This window comes from Phacochoerus africanus, chromosome 1 (genome assembly GCF_016906955.1).
Source record: "Phacochoerus africanus isolate WHEZ1 chromosome 1, ROS_Pafr_v1, whole genome shotgun sequence".
Lineage (NCBI taxonomy): Eukaryota > Metazoa > Chordata > Mammalia > Artiodactyla > Suidae > Phacochoerus > Phacochoerus africanus.
In genome coordinates this window covers 120,475,990-120,496,493 of record NC_062544.1, presented here as the reverse complement: position 1 = coordinate 120,496,493, position 20,504 = coordinate 120,475,990, and the positions used below count along the sequence as shown (strand labels likewise).

Here is a 20,504-nt window from a genome sequence, read left to right as displayed (position 1 = left end):
ACAACTGAAGGACTGGAAGACAAAGCTTTAGAAATCTCAAAGAAAGCAAAAAGGCAAGAAGACAAAAATAGGAGAGAAGATGAAAATAGTAAGAGGATCAGTCCATCTTCTGAAGAACAGGTCTAGAAAGAGAAGACAGAAAAAACACAAGGGAGCAAATCATTAATAATTCAAGAAAATACTCCTCAAATGAAGGATGTGATTTTTAGACTGAAAGGCTCAGATGCTTACAAAGGAGAGGAAAGGAGACAGACACATACAAGATAAGTCAAATATATAGTGTGCAAAGTGGTAATGAATGCTATGAAGAAAAGATGGCAGGGAAGGGGAACCAGGAATGCTGGGGGGTGGATGAGACTGTATGTGCAAATAGGTCACAGAAGCTGCCCAGGGAGGGTGACATCTGAGGAAAGGTCTGAAGGAAGCAAGGTAAGGGGAGCCATGCGGTTGGCTGGGAAAAATGCATTTCAGGTAAAGGAGAAGTACACATGTTGGAGGCCAGAGCCTCCTTGGCATGTCCATCCAAAGAACAGCAGAGGCCACGGCAGCTGGAGTGGCATGACTGAAGTGGGAATGAGAGCAGAGGTCAGAGAGTTGGGGGTATACAGGGAAGGACAAAGGAGGGATATAGGACACTGCAAAGACTTAAGACTTCGGCTTTTCCTTTGTGTGAGAATAAGGAGAGTTTTGAGCATTAGGATAAGACACAATTGGAGGTGATCTGATGTGTATTTCTAAAGGATCACTCCAGCTGCCATATTAAGAATTCACTGGGAAGGGGGACAAGAGTGAAAAGCAGGGCAATCAGTCAGGAGGCTGCTATAGTAATCCAGGTGAGAGATGATGATGGACTGAACCTGGGTGACAGCACTGGAGGTGGTGACAAGTGGTCAAAGTTTGGATATATTTTGGAAGATAGAGTAAGATTTGCTGACAGATTAGATAAGCAATATGACAGAGAGGAGTTCAGATTTGGGGCCAGGAAAGAGCTGTCATTTACTATAAATGGGGGAGACTACAGGAAGGCCAGGTTTGGGCAAGATGGACACAATGTCTAGACGATCAGGAGTTTGGTTTTGAATACATCAAGTTTGAAAAGCCCGTCAATAATCAAGTAAGATGCTAGTAAACAAGTGAGACTGGAGAGATAAATGTAGAAGTTATTGGCATATGGTTGGTATTTAAAACCATGAGATGGATGATCTCACGAGGGGTGAGTGTATGAAGAGAAGAGGCCCAAGTGCAAAGTCTTGGGAGCCTCCAAAGATGAAGTGTTGACCTTGACAAGAGTATTTCAGTGGAGTGGTGGGAGTGAAAACCTCAACAACCTAGTTGAGAACAGGTAGAGAAGAACTGGAAATAGAAAGCACAAATAAACATAACACTTCCAGGGAGTTTCATCACAAATACGGGGGCAGATGATGGAGCGGGAAATAGAGTGAAATGATTGTTTTTAGATGGGAGAAATGATAGCACACTTGTATGTGAACAGAAATGACCCAGCAGAGAGGTGAATTTGTTTATTTATTTATTTATTTATTTTGCTTTTCAGGGCCACACATGTGGCATATGGAAGTTCCCAGGCTAGGGGTCGAATCGGAGCTACAGCTGCCAACCTATGCCACAGCCACCGCAACTTGGGGATCCGAGCTGTGCCTATGACCTACACCACAGCTTGCAGCAATGCCGGATCCTTAACTCACTCAGCGAGGCCAGGCATTGAACCCATATCCTCATGGATCCTAGTCAGGTTCCATTTGAGCCAAGCTGGGAACACCCAAGAGGGGAATTTTGACATTGTAGGGAAAAGGCAGGCCGCCTGTGGTAGAGGATGCTATTAGGCAAGGCGGAGGGCATTGAGTGGACTAGTCTCAGCTGGGACCCTGGACAGCTGCCTTGTTTAAGAAAGGAAGTTTTACGTGTTTAAGTGCATGGGTAGGAACTTGTAGAAATCTCAATGTTTCTATTTTATTAGTGAAATAAGACTCAAAGTCATCTACGCTAAGAGAGGTGGGGAGATGGGGAGTGTAGATCTGAGGATCAAAGAGACAGTGTGGGGATAATCATCTATGAGAATGAATGAGTCCATGAGTACATGAATTACAGCAATGTAATATGACTGCCAAGCGGCAAGAAGGTCCCACTAAAGTCATTACTACAATAGTCAGCATTGGTTTTTCCAACCATGTATTGTTACAAAGGTGTGGAAAAAAGTCGGTAAAACATTACAGATAATGAGGGATGGGATTTTGCTAAATAAATATGAAAGAGTGAGAAAAACTGTTGAATATATTTCAGAGTGAATATAACAGACCATGGAATTTCAGAAGGATGGGGAAGTGGGACCACAAAAGTGAGGGACTTTAAATAGGTAGTAGGTGCCAGTAGGGTAAAAAAATTATCAGCAGCCTACGGGAAAATCATCTCATAATAACGATGAAAGGCCATCCAAAAGAATTAAAATAGGTACAGTACTCCATTCACCTCAAGTGTTTTGTGAAAGGAGGATTAGGAAAGAGTGTAAACAATCACATATTATGTTTTATATCCTCTGCTAAAAAAAAAAAGGGAAGCATGTTGACAATTTTTTAAATATTTCATTCAACAGGTTAAAAAATAATTTTGTTGCTTTAAAGGGAAAATAAGAATAAAAGAAGTCAGAAGAGTAGGGGGAACAAACTAGAAAAATAGGAGACAGTGAAAGGAACGTGGCTGAAATTATGGTAAAATTGCAGATGTGGGTGATAAATCCTGGTGTGTGATCTTGGCAGACAGTGACAGAGTGAGGCTGTAGAACAAGGTCAATGGAGACGATTCAAGGAACTAAGAAATTAGGTTTTAGAGGAATATCCACAAAGACAGTGAAATCACTAAGAATTATGATGGGAGTATTACAGAGAGATCACCACAACAGGAGAGATATGGTGGGGACAGAGCTCAGCTGTCAATGGAATAAAGTCCTACGAATACACAGCATCCACACAGTCATAATAATGTAAACACTGAACATCAGTCTGGCTGAATCTATATTGGGAAGTAGGAATGCTATGGAGCGGAAGCAGAGGTTGGGAGATGGGGCAGGGGATGATTGGTATGGGTGAGGACAGGGGTGCCAAAATAAATCCGTATCTTTTGTAACAGAGAGTCAACAGATAATGCCCAGCCATACTGATCATGAAGTAGCAACACAAACACGACATGTAGAGACACTGAGGTAAATTCCAAAAATATCAGCCAAAGCTGACTGCTTCTGTGCTTGGTAGTGGGGGGGGGGTGGAGGTGAGAGGCAGGGATATGCTGATTTTAAAGAACAAGGCTTTAAGAACTATTTGATTCTTTACACTGTGCCTATATAACTGATCAAAACTAAAAACTTAAGGGGAAAAAAAAAAGCTAAGTTGTTCAAAAAGCAGATAATGATGCAGTTTCTAATTAGGTCTTATTATTCACCATCCAGATTAATCAGATTCCTAAGAGCAATCTAAAATAGTCAGAAACTTTTGTCTTTTTTTTCCCCTCAGAAAGGATGCTGTCTTGTTAACTGATGCTTTCGACTTCACTGATCAGTGTTTAAATTCAGCACTTGGCTGTTATGACGGAAATGCCTATGAACGTCTGTTCCAGTGGGCTCAGAAGTCACCAACCAATACTCAGGTAGTTGAATAGAACACATTATAAATGATGTTAAGAGAGCAGAGAACAAGCAGTGGATACACTTCCATGTTTTCCCATTTTAACTGATTCCCATTAGGATAGAAATTGTTTCGCAAAGCATGTCTACTTAAAATATTTTGAGAAAATATAAAAGAAACCAGGAGCAGGGATGCAGCCTGGCAGGAACTCTGAGCCTAATCAGCAAAATGCATTGCTCAGAATTTGGTAAAGGAAATTAGGAGGAAGGCCAAGCTCTAAATCATGGCTTGACAAACCCAAGGGCTTAGACACATATTAGCAAAATGGTTTTGTTGTTGTTGTTGTTGTTTTGGCTATACCCATGGCATGAGGAAGTTCCCAGGCCAGGGATCGAACTCAAGCTGCTGCAGTGACAATGCCAGATCCCTAATGTGCTGCACCACAACTCCTAAATTGGGTTTTAATTAACAAAAATAAGACAAGTCACTGCATTGATTTAACCATCTTATTTCCAGCCTTTTAACGCTCAGTTTTGTGTTCATATTGTGGGTATTCAGGGATGATAGGAAGCTTGGGGTGGGTGTCTCTCTCAGACCTCACTGCTAGAGACGCCTTCTTCCTCTTTACTCCAAAAAACAAAGAAGGCTGCTGCATCGCCATCAGTATCCCAGGAAAGCCAAATAAAAGATAATTACAAGGACTGTGGTATGAGCACCACTGGGAAACGTTATCAATGACTACATTAACTGGGATAGAGAAATAAACCGTTTGTAAAATTTGGAGAATCAACATTTAACAGCAGGTTTGATACAGATGATGAAAACAAAGACAGTCTTCTAGATACACAAGTTATTTTAAATTCTATTACTGCAAATATGTTATTCAGATGGTGAAGCTTACTTTTTTACCTCTTCAAATTTCAGAAAAGGTGTCTTAATACCTCCTCACATTGCACCTCTTAGACTTCCATTCACACTTAGCAGGGTGTAAGACTTGCTGTTAACATTCTGCATCCTGTTATACCTCATAACTTTTTTTTTTTTCTTTCATTTTTGGCCGCCCCGTGGCATATGGAGTTCCCAGGCCAGGGATTGAACCTGTGACCCAGTGCTCCCAGGACATCACTGAGCTTGTTGAGCCACAGAAGGAACTCCCTCATAGCTTAATTTAACATGATTATCTAAAGCTGCAACACAGAGAGTTCCCATTGTGGGACATAGGGTTAAAGGTATGTATTGCCTTAAGCTGTGGCAAAGGTCACAGCTGCAGCTCCAATTCTATCCTTGGCCCAGTAACTTCCATGTGCCACAGATGAGGCTGCAAAAAAGAAAATACATAAATACATAAAGCTGCAACAAAACCAACCAGTTACCCCCAAGAAGGTTGTTGGGTAGAACGCCAATCCATTTCAGTCCTTCCCTGTCTCCAGGGAACTCAACAATATAAAGAACTTACCTAAACAAGATCCATTTACTGCTTTGTACAATTTAGCAACTTCTAGTGTAGAACTGACTTTTTCTTTTTTTTTTGTCTTTTTGTTGTTGTTGTTGTTGCTATTTCTTGGGCCGCTCCCGCGGCATATGGAGGTTCCCAGGCTAGGGGTTGAATCGGAGCTGTAGCCACCGGCCTACGCCAGAGCCACAGCAACGCGGGATCCGAGCCGCGTCTGCAACCTACACCACAGCTCACGGCAACGCCGGATCGTTAACCCACTGAGCAAGGGCAGGGACCGAACCCGCAACCTCATGGTTCCTCATCGGACTCGTTAACCACTGCACCACAACGGGACCTCCAGAAGTGACTTTTTCTAATGATTAGATCTCTACATTCTAAACATTTAAATCCTAGCATAGAACTAGAGCCGTTCTCTCACTCCAGATTAGCCCCTGTGATCTCAAGAAACATGCACCCCCCCCCCCTTTGGTGCTCCAGAGAAAAACTTACCCTGCCTTTAACAGCCAGGAACTTTGTCAGGAAACACTAGTAAATTGAGCTAAAACCTGTTTTGCTAGCAACACAGGGAAACATGCCAGTTCTCCTGATTCCTCGTCTTCATCAAAGAATATAGGGGCTTTCTTGTTTCTAAGAACCCTGCTGTATACACAATACTGCAAACTCACAATCCTAGCTTTTATTACCTTGCTAAAAAGGTGACAAGTACAGCAACGTGGCTCTTTCACCCAGTGATTCTAACTGACCTTGAAGAACTGTTTGAGTTGGTTAAAAAGGCACTCAGTTGACCCCTAATATATAGCCCCTTAATGTTAGATTTTTGACTCCTCTACAGACCACCAAAATAGCATTTTTATGTGTATTTTTCTAGTCTGTAGATAATTTTGAAACTGCAATGAGACATTTTTTCCTCATGTGTGCTAGCAGAATAAGGAACACTAGAGGTATTTCAAATAAATTAAAACAAAAGCTATGTTGAAACATGCCTTGCAGACACAAAAGTACAAATGGAAATATACCTTCCTGACATTTCTACCAGAAGAAAGTGGTATGCTGAGTTAAATATCTTAGACTCTTAGAGTCTCTCTTCTGTCTGGGGCAGGTTAAGTGTTGAGCTTTATTCCCAGGCAGGATAATGCACTCCCATGGTTTACTCTCACCATGGTGTCTGCTTTTGGCTTTTTTTCCTGATTTGGATGCTATTTCAAGCCAGTCTCTCCAAAACGAACTGCAAATGGCTGTTACCCTTCCCCACGTGAATTCATATCTAAGAGATTCCCTACAGATGCAAGCTGTGGAGGAACCACTGGGGATAATTTAAAAATAAGAATCCTATTTCTCCCCAATTATTCTACTGTAGAAATTTGTTTAAGCAGTTGCTAGATGTGTTAAACACATCTATTAATCCATTCATTCATTCAGCAAATATTTCTTGAGCATATGATATATGGCAGAAACTATTCTACGTACTAAGGATACAGTGGAGAACAAAAGAGTTACAGACCCTCTCTTCAACAAGCTTACAGTTTTAGCCAAGGCAAGCAAAAAAGTAAACAATTTTTTTCTTTTTTTTAGGGCCAAACCCATGGCATACGGAGGTTCCCAGGCTAGGGGTCCAATCAGAGCTACAGCTGCTGGCCTATGCCATGGCAATGCCAGATCCAAGCCGTGTCTTCGACCTACACCACAGCTCACAGCAACACCAGATCCTTAACCCACTGAATGAGGCCAAGGATTGAACCCACAACCTCATGATTTCTAGTCGGATTCATTTCCGCTGCACCACAACAGGAACTCTTTTTTTTTTTTTTTTAAACAAGTAAATATTGTAAAAGCTGAAAGTAGAGTTGAGAAAAAAAAAGAAATCAAGACATCACATTAAAGAATAACCGGTATAACCTATTCTGACACAGAATACTTCTTACCTGATTCCACTTCTGGTTCCTTGCTTTGTGGTTAACATGTTCAATTTCAAAGAGTCTCAAAGGGTCAAGCTTTTTATTTGTATTAACCCCCCAAACAAATAATAAGCTTTTTTGTTTGTTTGTTTTTCTTTTGTTTTGTCTTTTTGCCTTTTCCAAGGCCACTCGCGCAGCATATGGAGGTTCCCAGGCTAGGGGTCCAATTGGAGCCATAGCCACCGGCCTACGCCAGAGCCACAGCAATGCAGGATCTGAGCCTCGTCTGCAACCTACACCACAGCTCACGGCAACGCCGGATCGTTAACCCACTGAGCAAGGGCAGGGACCGAACCCGCAACCTCATGATTCCTAGTCGGATTCGTTAACCACTGCGCCACGACGGGAACTCCTTTTTTTTTTTTTTTTTTTAATTGGCCACCTGTAACCACAATTTAAAATCTGCATGAGAAAAGGAAAGATGCCCTTTGGAAAAAATGTTTCTCCATATGTTCACACAAAATGAATTTTAAAAATAATTTTTAAAATTAAGAACCTTATGTAATGTTACTTTTTTGAAAAACTTAATCTGAAAGTAAAAGTCATTAATTCTGGCAGCAATAGTCTGTCTTAATAATGCACTTACTTCTTTCTACAGAGGAACCCTGCCTATGAGAAATATATAAGACCACTATTACAAAGTTGGAGATCCAAGCTATGAAATAATCAACAGGATTCAAGAGGCACCACCATGTGGTAACAGTACTATGGCATATGCATCATTAAAATTTACAACTACATACGTATTTTTTAAAGAGTCATTATCTTTTAGAGACACAGCCTGAAGTGGAGGAAATATGTGATTTAATTCAAAATAATCCATGGGGAAGAAAAGGGGGAGTAAATCATTGCTGAAGCTGTTCAATGTTTACACAGTTCTACTTCCAAATATTTTTGAAATTTACCACAATAAAAAAACAGTAGCACTATCCATTTGTAGCATCTATTTTGTTAAATACCAGGGGGTTTGCTTTAGATGTAGCAAAAGCCAAGAGACTCATTAGTTATCACTTATGTCATTATAGCACACATTTATTTATCCCAGGGCTTAAAAGTGCACACACACACACTCTCTCTCTCCTCTTCCAAAAGTGCTTGTAGGTCACCTCACACCTATCATTATGGTTGTCATTAAAAAGGTAGTAACACGGAATTCCCATTGTGGCTCATCGGAAACAAATCTGACTACTATTCATGAGGCTGCAGGTTAGATCCCTGGCCTTCCTCAGTGGGTTAAGGATCTGGCGTTGCCGTGAGCTGTGGTGTAGGTCGCGGATAAGGCTCGGATCCCATGTTGCTGTGGCTGTGGTGTAGGCTGGCAGCTGCAGCTCTGATTTGACCCCTAGGCTGGGAACCTCCATGTGGCCCTAAAAAAAAAAAAAAAAATTTACTTGTTTACTTTTTTGCTTGCATCATGGCTCAGCAGTAAGGAATTCGACTGGTATCCACAAGGTTGTGGGTTTGATCCCTGGCCTCACTCAGTGGGTTAAGGATCCATCATTGCAGTGAGCTGTGGGGTAGGTTGCAGACGTGACTCGGATCTGGCGTTGCTGTAGCTGTGGTGTAAGCCGGGAACTGTAGCTCTAATTCAACCCCTAGCCTGGAAACCTCCATGTGCCACAGAGACCAAAAAAAAAAAAAAACAGTAATAACAAGTATTGGCAAGAACATTGAGAAAAGGGAAACTTTGTGCACTGTTGGAGGGAAATGTAAACTGGTGCAACCAGTATGGAAAACAGTACGAGGGTTACTCAAAAAATTAAAAATAGATCTACTATATAATCTGCAATTCCACTTCTGGGTATTTATCCAAAGAAAAACAAAAACACTAATTCAAAAAGATGCATGTAGCCTACATTAACTGCACACAGCATTATTTACAACAGCCAAGATATGGAAGCAACCTAAGTGTCCATCAACAGATGAATAGATAAAGAAGATGTGATAAATATCATGGAATATTTCTCAACCATGAAAAAGAATGAAATCTTGCTATCGGCAACAACTTGAATGGACCTAGAGGGTATAAGGCTAAGTAAAATAAATCAGACACAGAAAGACAAACATCATATGACTTCACTTACATGTGGAACCTAAAAAAACAAACAAAACAGAAATAGACTCATAGACAGAACAAACTGATGGCTGGGGTGGGGAGAAGATATATGAAAGGGATTAAAGTGTACAAACTTTCATTTACAAAATAAGCAAGCCACAGGACGTAAGGTATAGCACAGGGAATGTAGTCGATAATATTGCAATAACTTTGTATGATAAAAGATAGTTACCAGACCTATGGTGATTAATTCATAATGTATAAATGTCAAATCACTACGTTGTACATCTGAAACTAATATTATATGTCAACTATACTTCACTTTAAAAATGAAAAGAAAAACAGCCCAATTTTTAAATATAAATGTTTAAAAATCAACTTTTACAGTAAAAATAATGTAAAATTTTCAAAAAAGATGTAATTGTCTCAAATTACCCCAAATATAGCCAAGCTACATTTTTCACATCATTTTCAACTGCCCAAGTATATAAAACACTCAAAATTAAATAACATGAAATTGCCAATCTCAGCCTGCCACTTGTCCTAATTTACTCATGTAATCATTTGTTAATAATTTATAAATTTGAAAAAATTTACCAAAAGCAAACTTATCTCCAGTAATCTAGGCAAGGAAGAAACTTCATAAATGTTTAACTTTTAAAACATTGGAAGAATCTGCTGTTATTCCCATTTCCATACTTGTTTTCAACCCAATTTTATCTTGCAATCCCTTCAGCAAACTCAACAGGTAACTAGCTGGGTTGTTTCTTTTCTTATTGTTTCTTTTTTAGGTAACCACTAATCAATTTGAAGTAGGAGACACTTTTCTAAAAAGATAACTTCATACTGATACATTTACTGAAACCACAGCAATCTGCCAATAACACTGAAGAATTTTAGTTTGAAGATGATAAAAATGGAGTAATTACAGGTTTCTGGATATTGGTCATTTGTCAAATCTTAAAGTAAATTTTCAGAGAGACGTGGGCGAAAATGGATCTAGGTAAATGTTCTCATCCTCCTTTGAAAGAGAGAATTTCAGAATCTTCTCTGAGAAAAAAAGGAGTGAGCTTCCTCGGGGCACACAGCCTCAGTGCTCTACTCCTTCCTTAGGCAGGGAAGAAATCCGGGCTTTCTTTTAAAAACTGTTCTAGCAAACGAGGAAGTCTCACTATAGTTAACATAATCCTTCCAGTGAGTAACTTCCAAGAAACAGAATCAAATGAACTATGCAAAATAAGACTACAGTGAAATAAATAAAAGTATATCTCTCCAATTGTGCCAGATCCTTCATTCACTGCAGTTTTCTTCTCCTCAGAAGTAAACAACTTTAACAATAAAATACATTTGTGGGGCCGAAGAGTCAAGTTTGTCCATAGAGCTGGAATAAGGGTCACAGAGCAATGGCAATTGGTGGCTCACTAAAGAAAAATCTACAAATCTTCAAAACAAGTCCTATTCAAAAGAAATTTGGCAAACTGTATGTTCATTGTCCAAATATGCACTCTTTTAGACAAAACTAATAATTCCATAAATTCCCTACTTCAACAGCAGAGAATTCTATCAACTGCATCCTAAAGTTCCACTGAGTCCTCCAGCATCAAATACTAATGTACCTCAGGCAGTATTTATTGGGTGGCAAGAATTGTTCACTGAACCACCAACACGGGGCAGTATCTATTATGGCATAAAACAAACAATGTATATTTTAGATAAGGAATATTATTTTCTCCCTTTAATAATAATCAATAAATACAAACCTAATTTTCACATTTCATTTTTTATTATTGGTTTTTTGTTTTCCTGGTAGACAGTACACTTGGGAATTATACCTTACCAGGCCTAAGAAGTAAGATTTCTACCACAGGGACATTTTGTATTCAGAATCCAATATAAATATTTCTAGTCAGACATTTCCATGGCTACAGATATTTGGTTGCTTGATTTATATGCATAGAAAGAAACAGTTGTCATAACTGTAAAAAGCAGTACTTAACAAGTACTTTTAAATGATTGAACAGTTTTCGTTTAATATTACAATACTGCTTGCTTATTGGTTTGAAAACTAGGTCACCCTATATGATGTTCTGATTTTTCTCAAAGGCATCATCATGAGTACTCCGTTTTTTCTTTCATTCCTGCATTTTTAGCCTTCTAGTTGAGTTAGAAACTGTTTAATCAGAAATCATCTTAGCACTGTAATAAAAAAAGGGTTGTTAAGGATAGATTATATACCATAATGATTTTCAGACTTCTTTTTATAAAAAAGGTATCTGGAGGCTCTGAACAGGCACATGCATACTCAGGGTGAAGGGAACCACACAAAGAGGAGTCTGCTAAAGCACAAAACTTCCTGCTGGTCCCCAATGCCTTCAAATAAATACAAATATTAAAAAAAAAAAAATCCTCACACTGTGATTTAAAAAACAAAAACAAAAACCAAACAAACAAAAAACAGCCTCTTCAATCTCCTTGGGGAGTCCATTTGTAGGAACTTCTCTCAGGCTGAAGGTCAGTCATCGGTCTTCCGGGCCAGCCTGCAGAAAGTCCAGTTGTGCTCCACTGTGTTCTCGTTGGCCCGCTCACTCATGTGATGCACTCGGGTGTTGCGGATTGTGAAACCTTGCTTTGTAATGTATTCCATCAGATGGACTCGAAGAGAAACTTCCTGGTGATAATCACAGGGTCCAAAAGTAAAGGAAACCTGGCAATCTCTGGTGTCCATCATGTGCTTATTCCACTTCGTAAAATAGTTTGATATACCTTCTAGTAAGGAATGGACCTTGGTGGTAATGGTTAACTGGGTTATGATGACAGCTACTGGATTGGAATACTTAGAAAGCTTCCGAGTACTAGATAACTCCACAACTTCTTCAAAAGTATCCATAGGATACAAAGGCTTGGGGTCATTGAGACACTGAATCAAGGGCTCAATCTGATAAAAGTCTGCTTCTTTCCGAAGCAGATCAAATTCCTTAAAATCCAGGGGTAAAGTCAACTCTGAAGTTCTCAAGAAGTTGAGGACATATCGGAAAAGAGGTCCATCTCGATCAATGAAGTAATTGCCTTGAGGATCTCGAGCTGTGGGGAAGTCCCCCCCAAACATAGCTCCAAGCATGGAATCCGGGTAACGCGTCAACGTGGTGAGAGATGTTGTGTACAAGTGTCCACCTACATTTAACGTGACTGGGTCAGTCATCTGAAATTTTTTAAAAAATGATCAGTCATCTCAATTTTTTTTTTTAAATCTTAACTTTGACAAATTAAGAAAATTAATGGTAACAAAAAAAGCAACAGATTCTTTCAGACTAGAACACAGCAATCCACTGAGGCAAAATAGCTTTACTTTTAGTGCGAAACCTACCCAGATGAAGGGATCTAACATTTGTTTCCAACAGAAAAAAAAGGGTAAGTCCAATTTTTCAAAGCCTTACACTGAGAAAGGAGGACACAGCTCCCAAAGCCATTTAATTTCAGACCCAGTAACTGGAAGAAGTTTTCAGGTCAGAGTATATTATGGGAAGAGAAAGGCCAAACTAAAATATACTCATTTAAGTTTTATTCTGATTTTTTTAAAAAGAGACTTTCTTTTTTTCTTAATTCAATTTAATATAAAATAGAATCAAAATTATTTAATAACGTAAAGACATCTACATTCAGTATTTCTTTGTCTTTTCCTCCCCCCAAAAAAAGGCAGGGGAATCATGAGGTTTTTGGGGTTTTTTTTTCCAGTTTGTGTAGACTTCGTCTTTCTTTTTCATGGAAATAACAGTACCAAACACTGAGTTTAAAATACACAGTTTGGTCGATACAATCTCATATAGCCGAAAGCTAATAGCAGCTTTCAACTTGCGTCATCTGATAGTGTATTTACTTTTGTAACATTAATGTGGCAATCTGGCCTTTAATTTTGAAAAGCAAGCTTCTCTAAATAATACCTACCTTTGGTTTTAGAAATCACATGTAAGAAATAAAATAAGACAAGTAAAGATAGGTACTCGGCAAGTAAAATATTTCTTAACAAACACTTTCAAATAATAGGAGGACACTTGCACATGTGCTAGTGAAAGAAGTGGCACCTTCTCAACTGTCAACCTCCCCAACCACAAGAAAATGTCCTCTCTTGTTACCTACTAGACACTGAAGAGCTACAATTCTATGAAGGAAGAGCTTTAGGAGCAACACAAAGACTGAAAAAAACAAGTCATTATAAAAAGTTACAAAGAGACTCCATGTTTAGCTTGCTTACCTAAAAACACTGAACAAAATTAAAAACACCCCCAAATGCATCTAAATTAATTGGGAGAGTTACATCGCTTATAATTTTCATTCTTATGAAATATATTATACCTAAGAATATATTAAGTAGGGGGAAAAGACACAAAAAATAATTTGCCAGACTTCGGAATGCATCTGCAAAAGCCTCTCACCATATAGCCCCAGTCTCCATTATCCATCTGCTCCAGTGCTGCGTCTCGGGGAGCCCAGGTTCCAGGGAAACTTGGGGAAGAGAAAAAGACATGTGATAGAGCATGTAACCATGAAAACAGAGAAGAAAGGTTTTCTCATCCAACAGAGTAGGCCAAACACCAGAAAACTACTCATTTTTGCTCAACTAAAACCTGCTACAAGGCAAAGATCTGGAGAAGAAAGGATTCCTCTAGGGCCATCTATGGGTCCTTCCACATTCCTACCACAATGGGTACCTAAGACACAGCCCAATCTTTCAGAGTTATCCTATACTTAGAAAAGAAGGTGGAGACTCGTGAGTAAACTAGTCATTCAAATTCTACCTATGGTCTCTGAAAATCCAATTTTAAGAATTTCTATAGGAGAACATTATGATTAACTCTACAACCTTATCCTGGTAGAAATATATGGTGATCCTTATCAAAAAGCTTATTTAAGACAAAAGGAGAAAAAGAAAACTCTTTTTCATCAGCATTTCAACTATATAAACTGAACATCTCAGTAAAAGCATTAAAACCATAAACCTCCAAGACACCAGTGTCTCTTTCCAAGAAAAATACATCAGAGTGATATATATCTCTTTTGTAATATAAAAAAACTAACTATACTTTCAGTAATGATACATTTCATTTTATATAATCATCAAAACAAATAGAAAACAATTTAAATGCCAAACCATTAGAGCACAATTTGGGGCAAAAAGAACCTTACAAATCTGTCTGAGAGTCACTCAGCCAAGCACTTAAGGAGAGCCAGCCGGAAGACACTGATAAACACCCAGATACTAATGATTTGGGTTTGAATTTATTTTTATCTACAACTCAAAAGCATTTAAACAAACAGTTTCCCAGCTACTGAACTGCTTTAGTCAGTTTCCTTTCACACACATCACTCCCCAAATCACCCGGCAAAGCAAACTCCAGAGCAAATTTCAAAAGCTCTGGCAAGAAAAAGTAAAAAACACCGACTTACTGATATCTAGCCAGGAAAAGCACGGACTTTTTTATGTGGTCTTTGAACAGATTCACTTTTCCCACTTTTAGAGGAATCTGGCACACTAATTCCCAGACCAGGCCCTGACTACAGAAGATCACAAAGGCTCTTTCTCAAAAGGTCACTCAGGCAAGTAGAGAACATTTGCATAGCACAGCATGGGCTGAAATCAGAGCCTGAAGCATCTATTTCTCTACCTTGCAAATTCTTCAAAGTAAACAAGCTAAAATGTGGACCAGACAACTGTGGGGTTAGTTTTTATTCTCCATACTCAGCAGTAGGATATAGATAGGCCTCCACATGCTATAGGATGAGAAGTGGAACAAATGTCAAATTTAGGGCTGTTGTAACAACCTTTCATTCCTCTGACTTGCTTTACAAACAGTATTTGAAGTAAGAGAACTAGGAAACAGGTTTCACCAATTTGTATTATGAGCATCTGATTAAGCTACTGATACAACAGATCAGTAAAAGGACACTCATCCAAAAGTTCTGGTAAGATGCTCATCTTTGGCATTTTCCCATCCCGCAAAATATTCATTCCTGACAGCATCAAAAATAAATCAGCCTACATTTATTGGGGGGTAGAGCAGGGAAGGAGAGCCTAAGTACAATGGAGAAATACAGAAATAGGAAAAGTATTATCCTTGCCCTCCTGGAGCTTTCAATCTATGAAGAAAAGCAACATGTAACAACTGAAGTACAGAACAGAATTCGAAAGTACTACATTATAGATGGACTGGCAGAGCCTAAGCGAAGACAGAGCAAGAACAATTCCAAATGGGAAAATGGAGGACTTCCGGGGAAGAGCTTGCTCAGTGGAACTCTGCAGGAATGTTTGGGCAACCTGAGAAGGAATTCCAGAAGAAAGAAACAATTTAAGTAAGGATGGGGGGGAGTACCCCCCACAATATTCCTGATACTGTAACCAGAGCCTGAATTACAGACTTGCTCAAGGGCCCACAACTAGAAAATAAGTAAGAGCTTGGGTTTTCTAATTCCTAGACCAGATCTTTCTACCCCCGCTCCCGGAAGAAATGTTAAGAACAGAATCCAAGAAACAAGAAATCAAAAAGATTAACGTAAAACACCCCTAAAGCCATCTATTAACCCTATCCACCTAAGGAGGGATTTATTTACAAATTTAACATTAACTCTTGGAGTTCCCATCGTGGCGAAGCAGAGATGAATCCGACTAGTTACTATGAGGTTGAGGGTTCAATCCCTGGCCTCACTCAGTGGGTTAACGATCTGGTATTGCCGTGAGCTGTGGTGTAGGTCACAGACACCGCTCAGATCTGGCGTTATTGTAGCTGTGGTGTAGGCTGGCAGCTGTAGCTCCAATTCGACCCCTATCCCGGGAACCTCCATATGCCTTGGGTACAACCCTAAAAAGCAAACAAAACAAAATAACTCAAAGTGAGCAGTCATAATAGGTTTGTAAAAATTCTCCTGAGGCAAAATACCAAGAACTCACTAGTGTGATGGAAGACTGCTGTCCTCTGTCTTAAGTGCAAAAAGAACTCCTAATCATGAACATTGTAATGGCTAAAAGAGAAGTGGGAGACCAAAGACAAGGAAAAAACCAGACATAATCAAAGTTACAAGCTGTTATGCAAGGTCCTGTCCACTATTAATCCTCTTTTTTTTTCTTTTTTACTGCTAAATCAAAACAAGATAACTTGAGCAATCAAAAAAAAAAAAGAAAGAAAGAAAGAAGAAAAAGAAAAAGAAATTAGATGATGCCCTGAATCTGCTCCACAGCAAAAGCCAAGGTTCTCTGTTCTTGTACAAAGATGTAATGAAACCTCAAGCTTAATAATTCAGAAAAGCAATTATGGGAATCTATATAAGCCCATGTTTCTTAAAAAGTACCCAAAAGCCCTTCATTTGTGTATAAGATACATGAAAATAAAAAGAGGTTACTATTAGTCACTTCCAATAACTACTAAACTGCCCCCCTCCAAATCACACTGTTCACTAAAGAGCTCCAAGGGAAAAAACAGTATTGATTAGTTTAAATTTTATCTCTATGCCTTACCTCTAAATATCCTCTGTGGAGATGCTCAGATACAGCAAGAAATAAATCAAAAAACCCAAGAAGATTCCTGGTCATCCAACAGCTGGATAATCAACCTCTCAAGTGATGATGATCAGGAACATCTCAGAGACAATGCAGATGAATGAAATAAAAATAATCCAAAAGAATTTCCAGAAGACCTTCAACCTCTTCTACTAAGTCATTTTCCAGAGCTGTTAACAATTAGAAAATGATTCATTTGCTTTTCATCTTCTCTCCCTTCTGGCAGTTTCCAGTGGAGGGCTTAATGAGAAATTAAAGGACCACGAGTCAGGCAGCAGAATGAAGATCTTGAAATGGGCATCAAATGGGCCTGTTTTACTTGATGAAGATAAAGAAAAATCTAATGTTTTAGAAAATGTGCTACCAATGGAGGTTACAAGGGTAACAATGAAAAAAAATGTTCCTTTAAAGTGACCTTCCTTACTAAAGATCGTTTTAAATCACAGTCAATGCAACCAAATACAAACAATTATAAAGTTGGAAGAAAAGCTTCTGACCACGTAAAAATCAGTTCACCTGAAAAGATCTGACCTTTGGTGCAAATAAAACTCTTGTGAAGAGAACCAGCTGACCATTCCCAAAGAATATAAAACAGGACTGGAAATTCAGCCACGTTTCAGCTCCAAAGATTAATTGTGACTAATGTATAAATTCTGACAGTGCAGTGTTAGCAGATATTTACATTAAGGAAAATACATACTAAAGAATGTATAAAAGCCTTAAAAGAAATGACTAAGAGTTTTCTAAAGCAGCAAATCTAAAAAATGCACCATTCAACAAGTTAATGACTTAAAGAACCTTAGAACCCCTGAAAGTCATTCTCCTCACCACTGCAGATACCCAATTATGGGCTTCATGGTTATGATGAACTAATTTAGCACAAATATTCTGGGTTTATCACTTCTGCTACAGACTAAGACTAAGAATACTCCAGGACAAAAGTCCTGCTCCTACACAATAACCTATATACTACAATACACACCTCCAAACTTGAATAAATAATAAAAACCTACTTAACTACTGCCTTCCCAAAGTCTCCAAGTAGCCCTTTTAAAATGCCTTTCTACTCAATTCTTTGTGTCTGGCATTCAGGAAAGACAACTCAATAAATTCCATCTATACATACTTTCAAAATTACCTTTGTGCTGAGTTCCTCTGTTCTTGAAATGTGGGAGTTTGAAAGTGAAACACTTTTTATAGTAACTAGTTCAGCGACATCTAAAGGAGTCTTTTGGGTTAACATTCACGTACAGACTGGCACAAGTAGCCAGACACACAAGGAGAATGTGATTATGGTGTTAGGTTATCCTTAACCAGAACCACTGCAAAAATAGACTGTGTTGTCCAAAAACTAATTCTTTTTTCTCTCTCCTCTCTCCATGAGTTCTCGAAGGAAGGCACTTTAAGTTGAAAAATGACTTTAATGCTAAAACATTGTCACAAATAGTCACGAAACCATAAAATTCCTCTTACCCTCCGTTTCTGTAAGGTAAAACAGAATGATACCACCTTCCCAAAAGTAATGATAACACTTAGGCACAACATAAAGACAACTGGCCTACAGGGTAACAGATCGGGAGTACGGTTCTGAAGTCACATGCACGCCAGCAGAGAGGATAAAGAACTGGACACAGGTGAGGATCTGTATCCCAGGTCTGCTCCATTACTATGAGACCCGGAGTAAATCATTCTTTATGCCCAGCTTCTTCTTGAAGAAAACAAATTGAGATTACGATTAGAAAATTGTTGGTAAACTGGCAAGTACTAAACAAATGTGAAAACACGAATGGCAGTAGCATCAACAAAGTTTCTGTGGTAAACTGAGAAACTTGAGAGTGCGAATGAACACGTTTTAGAGCACGGGTGTGGAGACAGGGTAAATTTGCTTCCAATCTCTCCTAATCCTCCTCTCTCAGGAGCTCAGAAGGGGGAACAACAGGTAAATGGGAGTATCTGGCTTTGAGAGATCATCAGACATCTGAGCCCTTGAACACAGAAGGAACTTCTCTAAAGCATGACTCAGGATTATCCACAAGGCAAAGCCAAATCCAAATAAACATGTGTATTCCATTTTAAAAAGACTCCAAATATCAAAATCCAAGGCACACTGAGAGATTCATAGAAGGATTCACCCAAGAATTCCTTTACGCAGTAATGCTTTAGTTAAAATACGATTTATGAAAATTCAAACCACACAAACATTAAAAATGGCTGTCCTGACCACTCAATTCCTAATTATCTGTGGCATTACACAAAATGAAGCATTAGTATGGCCTGACAGTTCCCAACCAAAGAGCAAGTTCTCCCAACATGACAGCCATGAAGGCAAAAAGATTTTTCTTTTCCTAGCTACACATCTGTTCATTTGAAAACATCTCAATCTTGGGCTCAGTCCTGTGCTAAAGGCTGTCCCCTAGAATCTTTCCTATCTTGGGATCATTCATGTACTTGGGCATTTGTGACAGCAAGAAAATCAACATGCCAAGAGAAGAGGAAACAGGAAGGGGCAACTAGGCTTCCCCAAATATTCTTAGCCAAACTAGGTCACTTCGGGTCTCTTGGCCCCTCAAATCTCTTCTATTACAAAGCCCCAAAATTGGATTTATCAACTTGTTATAGAACTGCTATATGTGAACAGCAACATAACTTCAGCAGAACATCCAAACAAGATCTCTGTTTCATTTGCGTGTCACCACCCCCCGCCCCGACACAGCCTCCGACAGCCTGGCAGGTGCTTCAGGGGCTCCCCATTAACGCGGCCATTTATCACCTCTGACAAGCAGCATCAAAAATGCCCTGACACATACAAATCTCAGCCTAAAGAACTCAGCTGCGGTCAGAGTGTCTCTCTGGGGCAGAAAATCCCCAAATGTCTTTAAATTAAGACAAATAGGGGCGAATAAGCACCACCCCCAAAACAACCATTTTCGAGCAAACCTCGAGGTGTCCCCGAGCGGGCCAGATTGCACTTTGCCCGCAGGCGGAGCCCCCAGCCCCGACCCGGCCCTGGCGAGGGATAGGAGACGCTCAGGGCCCGGGCAGGGGGCGCGCACCGGAGCCCCGAACCCGGGTCCGCCGAACCCGCAAGTTCCCGCCCGGCGGGCCCCGGAACCTCCGCACAAGGCCGGCCCCTCGGCTGCGGACAGCCCGCCGCGGGCTCGTGCCAGCCCCGGAGCGCGCCGCCCGGGCTCCCAGCGGTCCCCTCAGCAGGGCCCCGCCACCGCCCGGCTTCCCTTCAACCTCCCTCCCCCGGCCGCTTCGCACGGGCTTCTAGTGCCCAGCCCTCCCGAGCCCCTGGCCCCCAAGCCGTGGGCCCGCCCCTACTCACTGCGCGGCGGCGGCGGCGGCGGCGGCGGCGGCAGCTGCCGGGCCGGGAGACGCCGGCGGCCGGAGAGTGAGACCGCGAGGACGAGCGAGCCCGCTCCCGGAGGCGGCGGTGGCGGCGGCAGACGGGACGACTGAGCCCGCGCCCGGAGTTGCGGCTCCAGCCGCCCTGAGCGGACGGCGCCTCCCCAGTAGAAACGCGGCGCGGCGAGCGAGAGCGCCCCCTGACGGCGGCGCGGGCGGGTGGCCGGAGGGCCGAGCGGCCAGTGGAACTCAACCAGGCGTAGCCTGGGCGGCTTGGTTAGGCCTGCTCCGCAGCAGCCCCAAAGCCCCGCCCTGACGCCCCAGAGGCTCCGCCCGAGACTCTCCGCGTCCCGCCCAGAATCCGCCCTAGGTCCCGCCTCCGCCGGCAGTTTGGAATCAGCCCAGCCCAGAGCAGTCTTCCCTGTGTTCTCAGGCCTAGGATACCCACAGCTGTTTCTTCTGTCATTTAACCAACACGTATGGGGCCCTGCCCATGTGCCAGGCCTGTGGG

At 40.8% G+C, this 20,504-nt stretch overlaps 2 protein-coding genes across 7 annotated transcripts in view; one reads left to right on the top strand and one right to left on the bottom strand.

Annotated features, from left to right (window-relative positions):
• Positions 1-7,972, top strand: part of ACOX2 (acyl-CoA oxidase 2) — a 33,079-nt gene extending 25,107 nt beyond the window's left edge. For 2 of the 3 annotated variants that reach the window (XM_047778208.1, XM_047778224.1), the window contains 2 exons: positions 3,522-3,654; positions 7,642-7,972. In XM_047778208.1, coding sequence (XP_047634164.1) covers positions 3,522-3,654; positions 7,642-7,704 — 196 coding nt within the window. In that variant the 3' untranslated portion in view covers positions 7,705-7,972. Of the gene's footprint in view, positions 1-3,141; positions 3,215-3,521; positions 3,655-7,641 lie in introns of those variants that run through there. The other variant, XM_047778215.1, reaches the window with a different exon arrangement.
• Positions 7,973-10,860: 2,888 nt separating this feature from the next.
• On the bottom strand, positions 10,861-20,070 carry KCTD6 (potassium channel tetramerization domain containing 6). Of its 4 annotated transcripts, XM_047778180.1 has the most exons (4): positions 17,784-19,634; positions 16,604-16,885; positions 13,530-13,599; positions 10,861-12,298 (listed from the first exon to the last, which is right to left on the bottom strand). In XM_047778180.1, the coding sequence occupies exons 3-4, from the start codon at positions 13,554-13,556 to the stop codon at positions 11,612-11,614; spliced, it is 714 nt and encodes a 237-aa protein (XP_047634136.1). In that variant the 5' UTR covers positions 13,557-13,599; positions 16,604-16,885; positions 17,784-19,634; the 3' UTR covers positions 10,861-11,611. The 4 variants fall into 4 exon arrangements, with proteins under 4 accessions (XP_047634136.1, XP_047634127.1, XP_047634152.1 ...); XM_047778171.1 differs by lacking the exons at positions 16,604-16,885; positions 17,784-19,634 and adding an exon at positions 19,974-20,070; XM_047778196.1 differs by lacking the exon at positions 16,604-16,885.
• Positions 20,071-20,504: the final 434 nt, after the last annotated feature.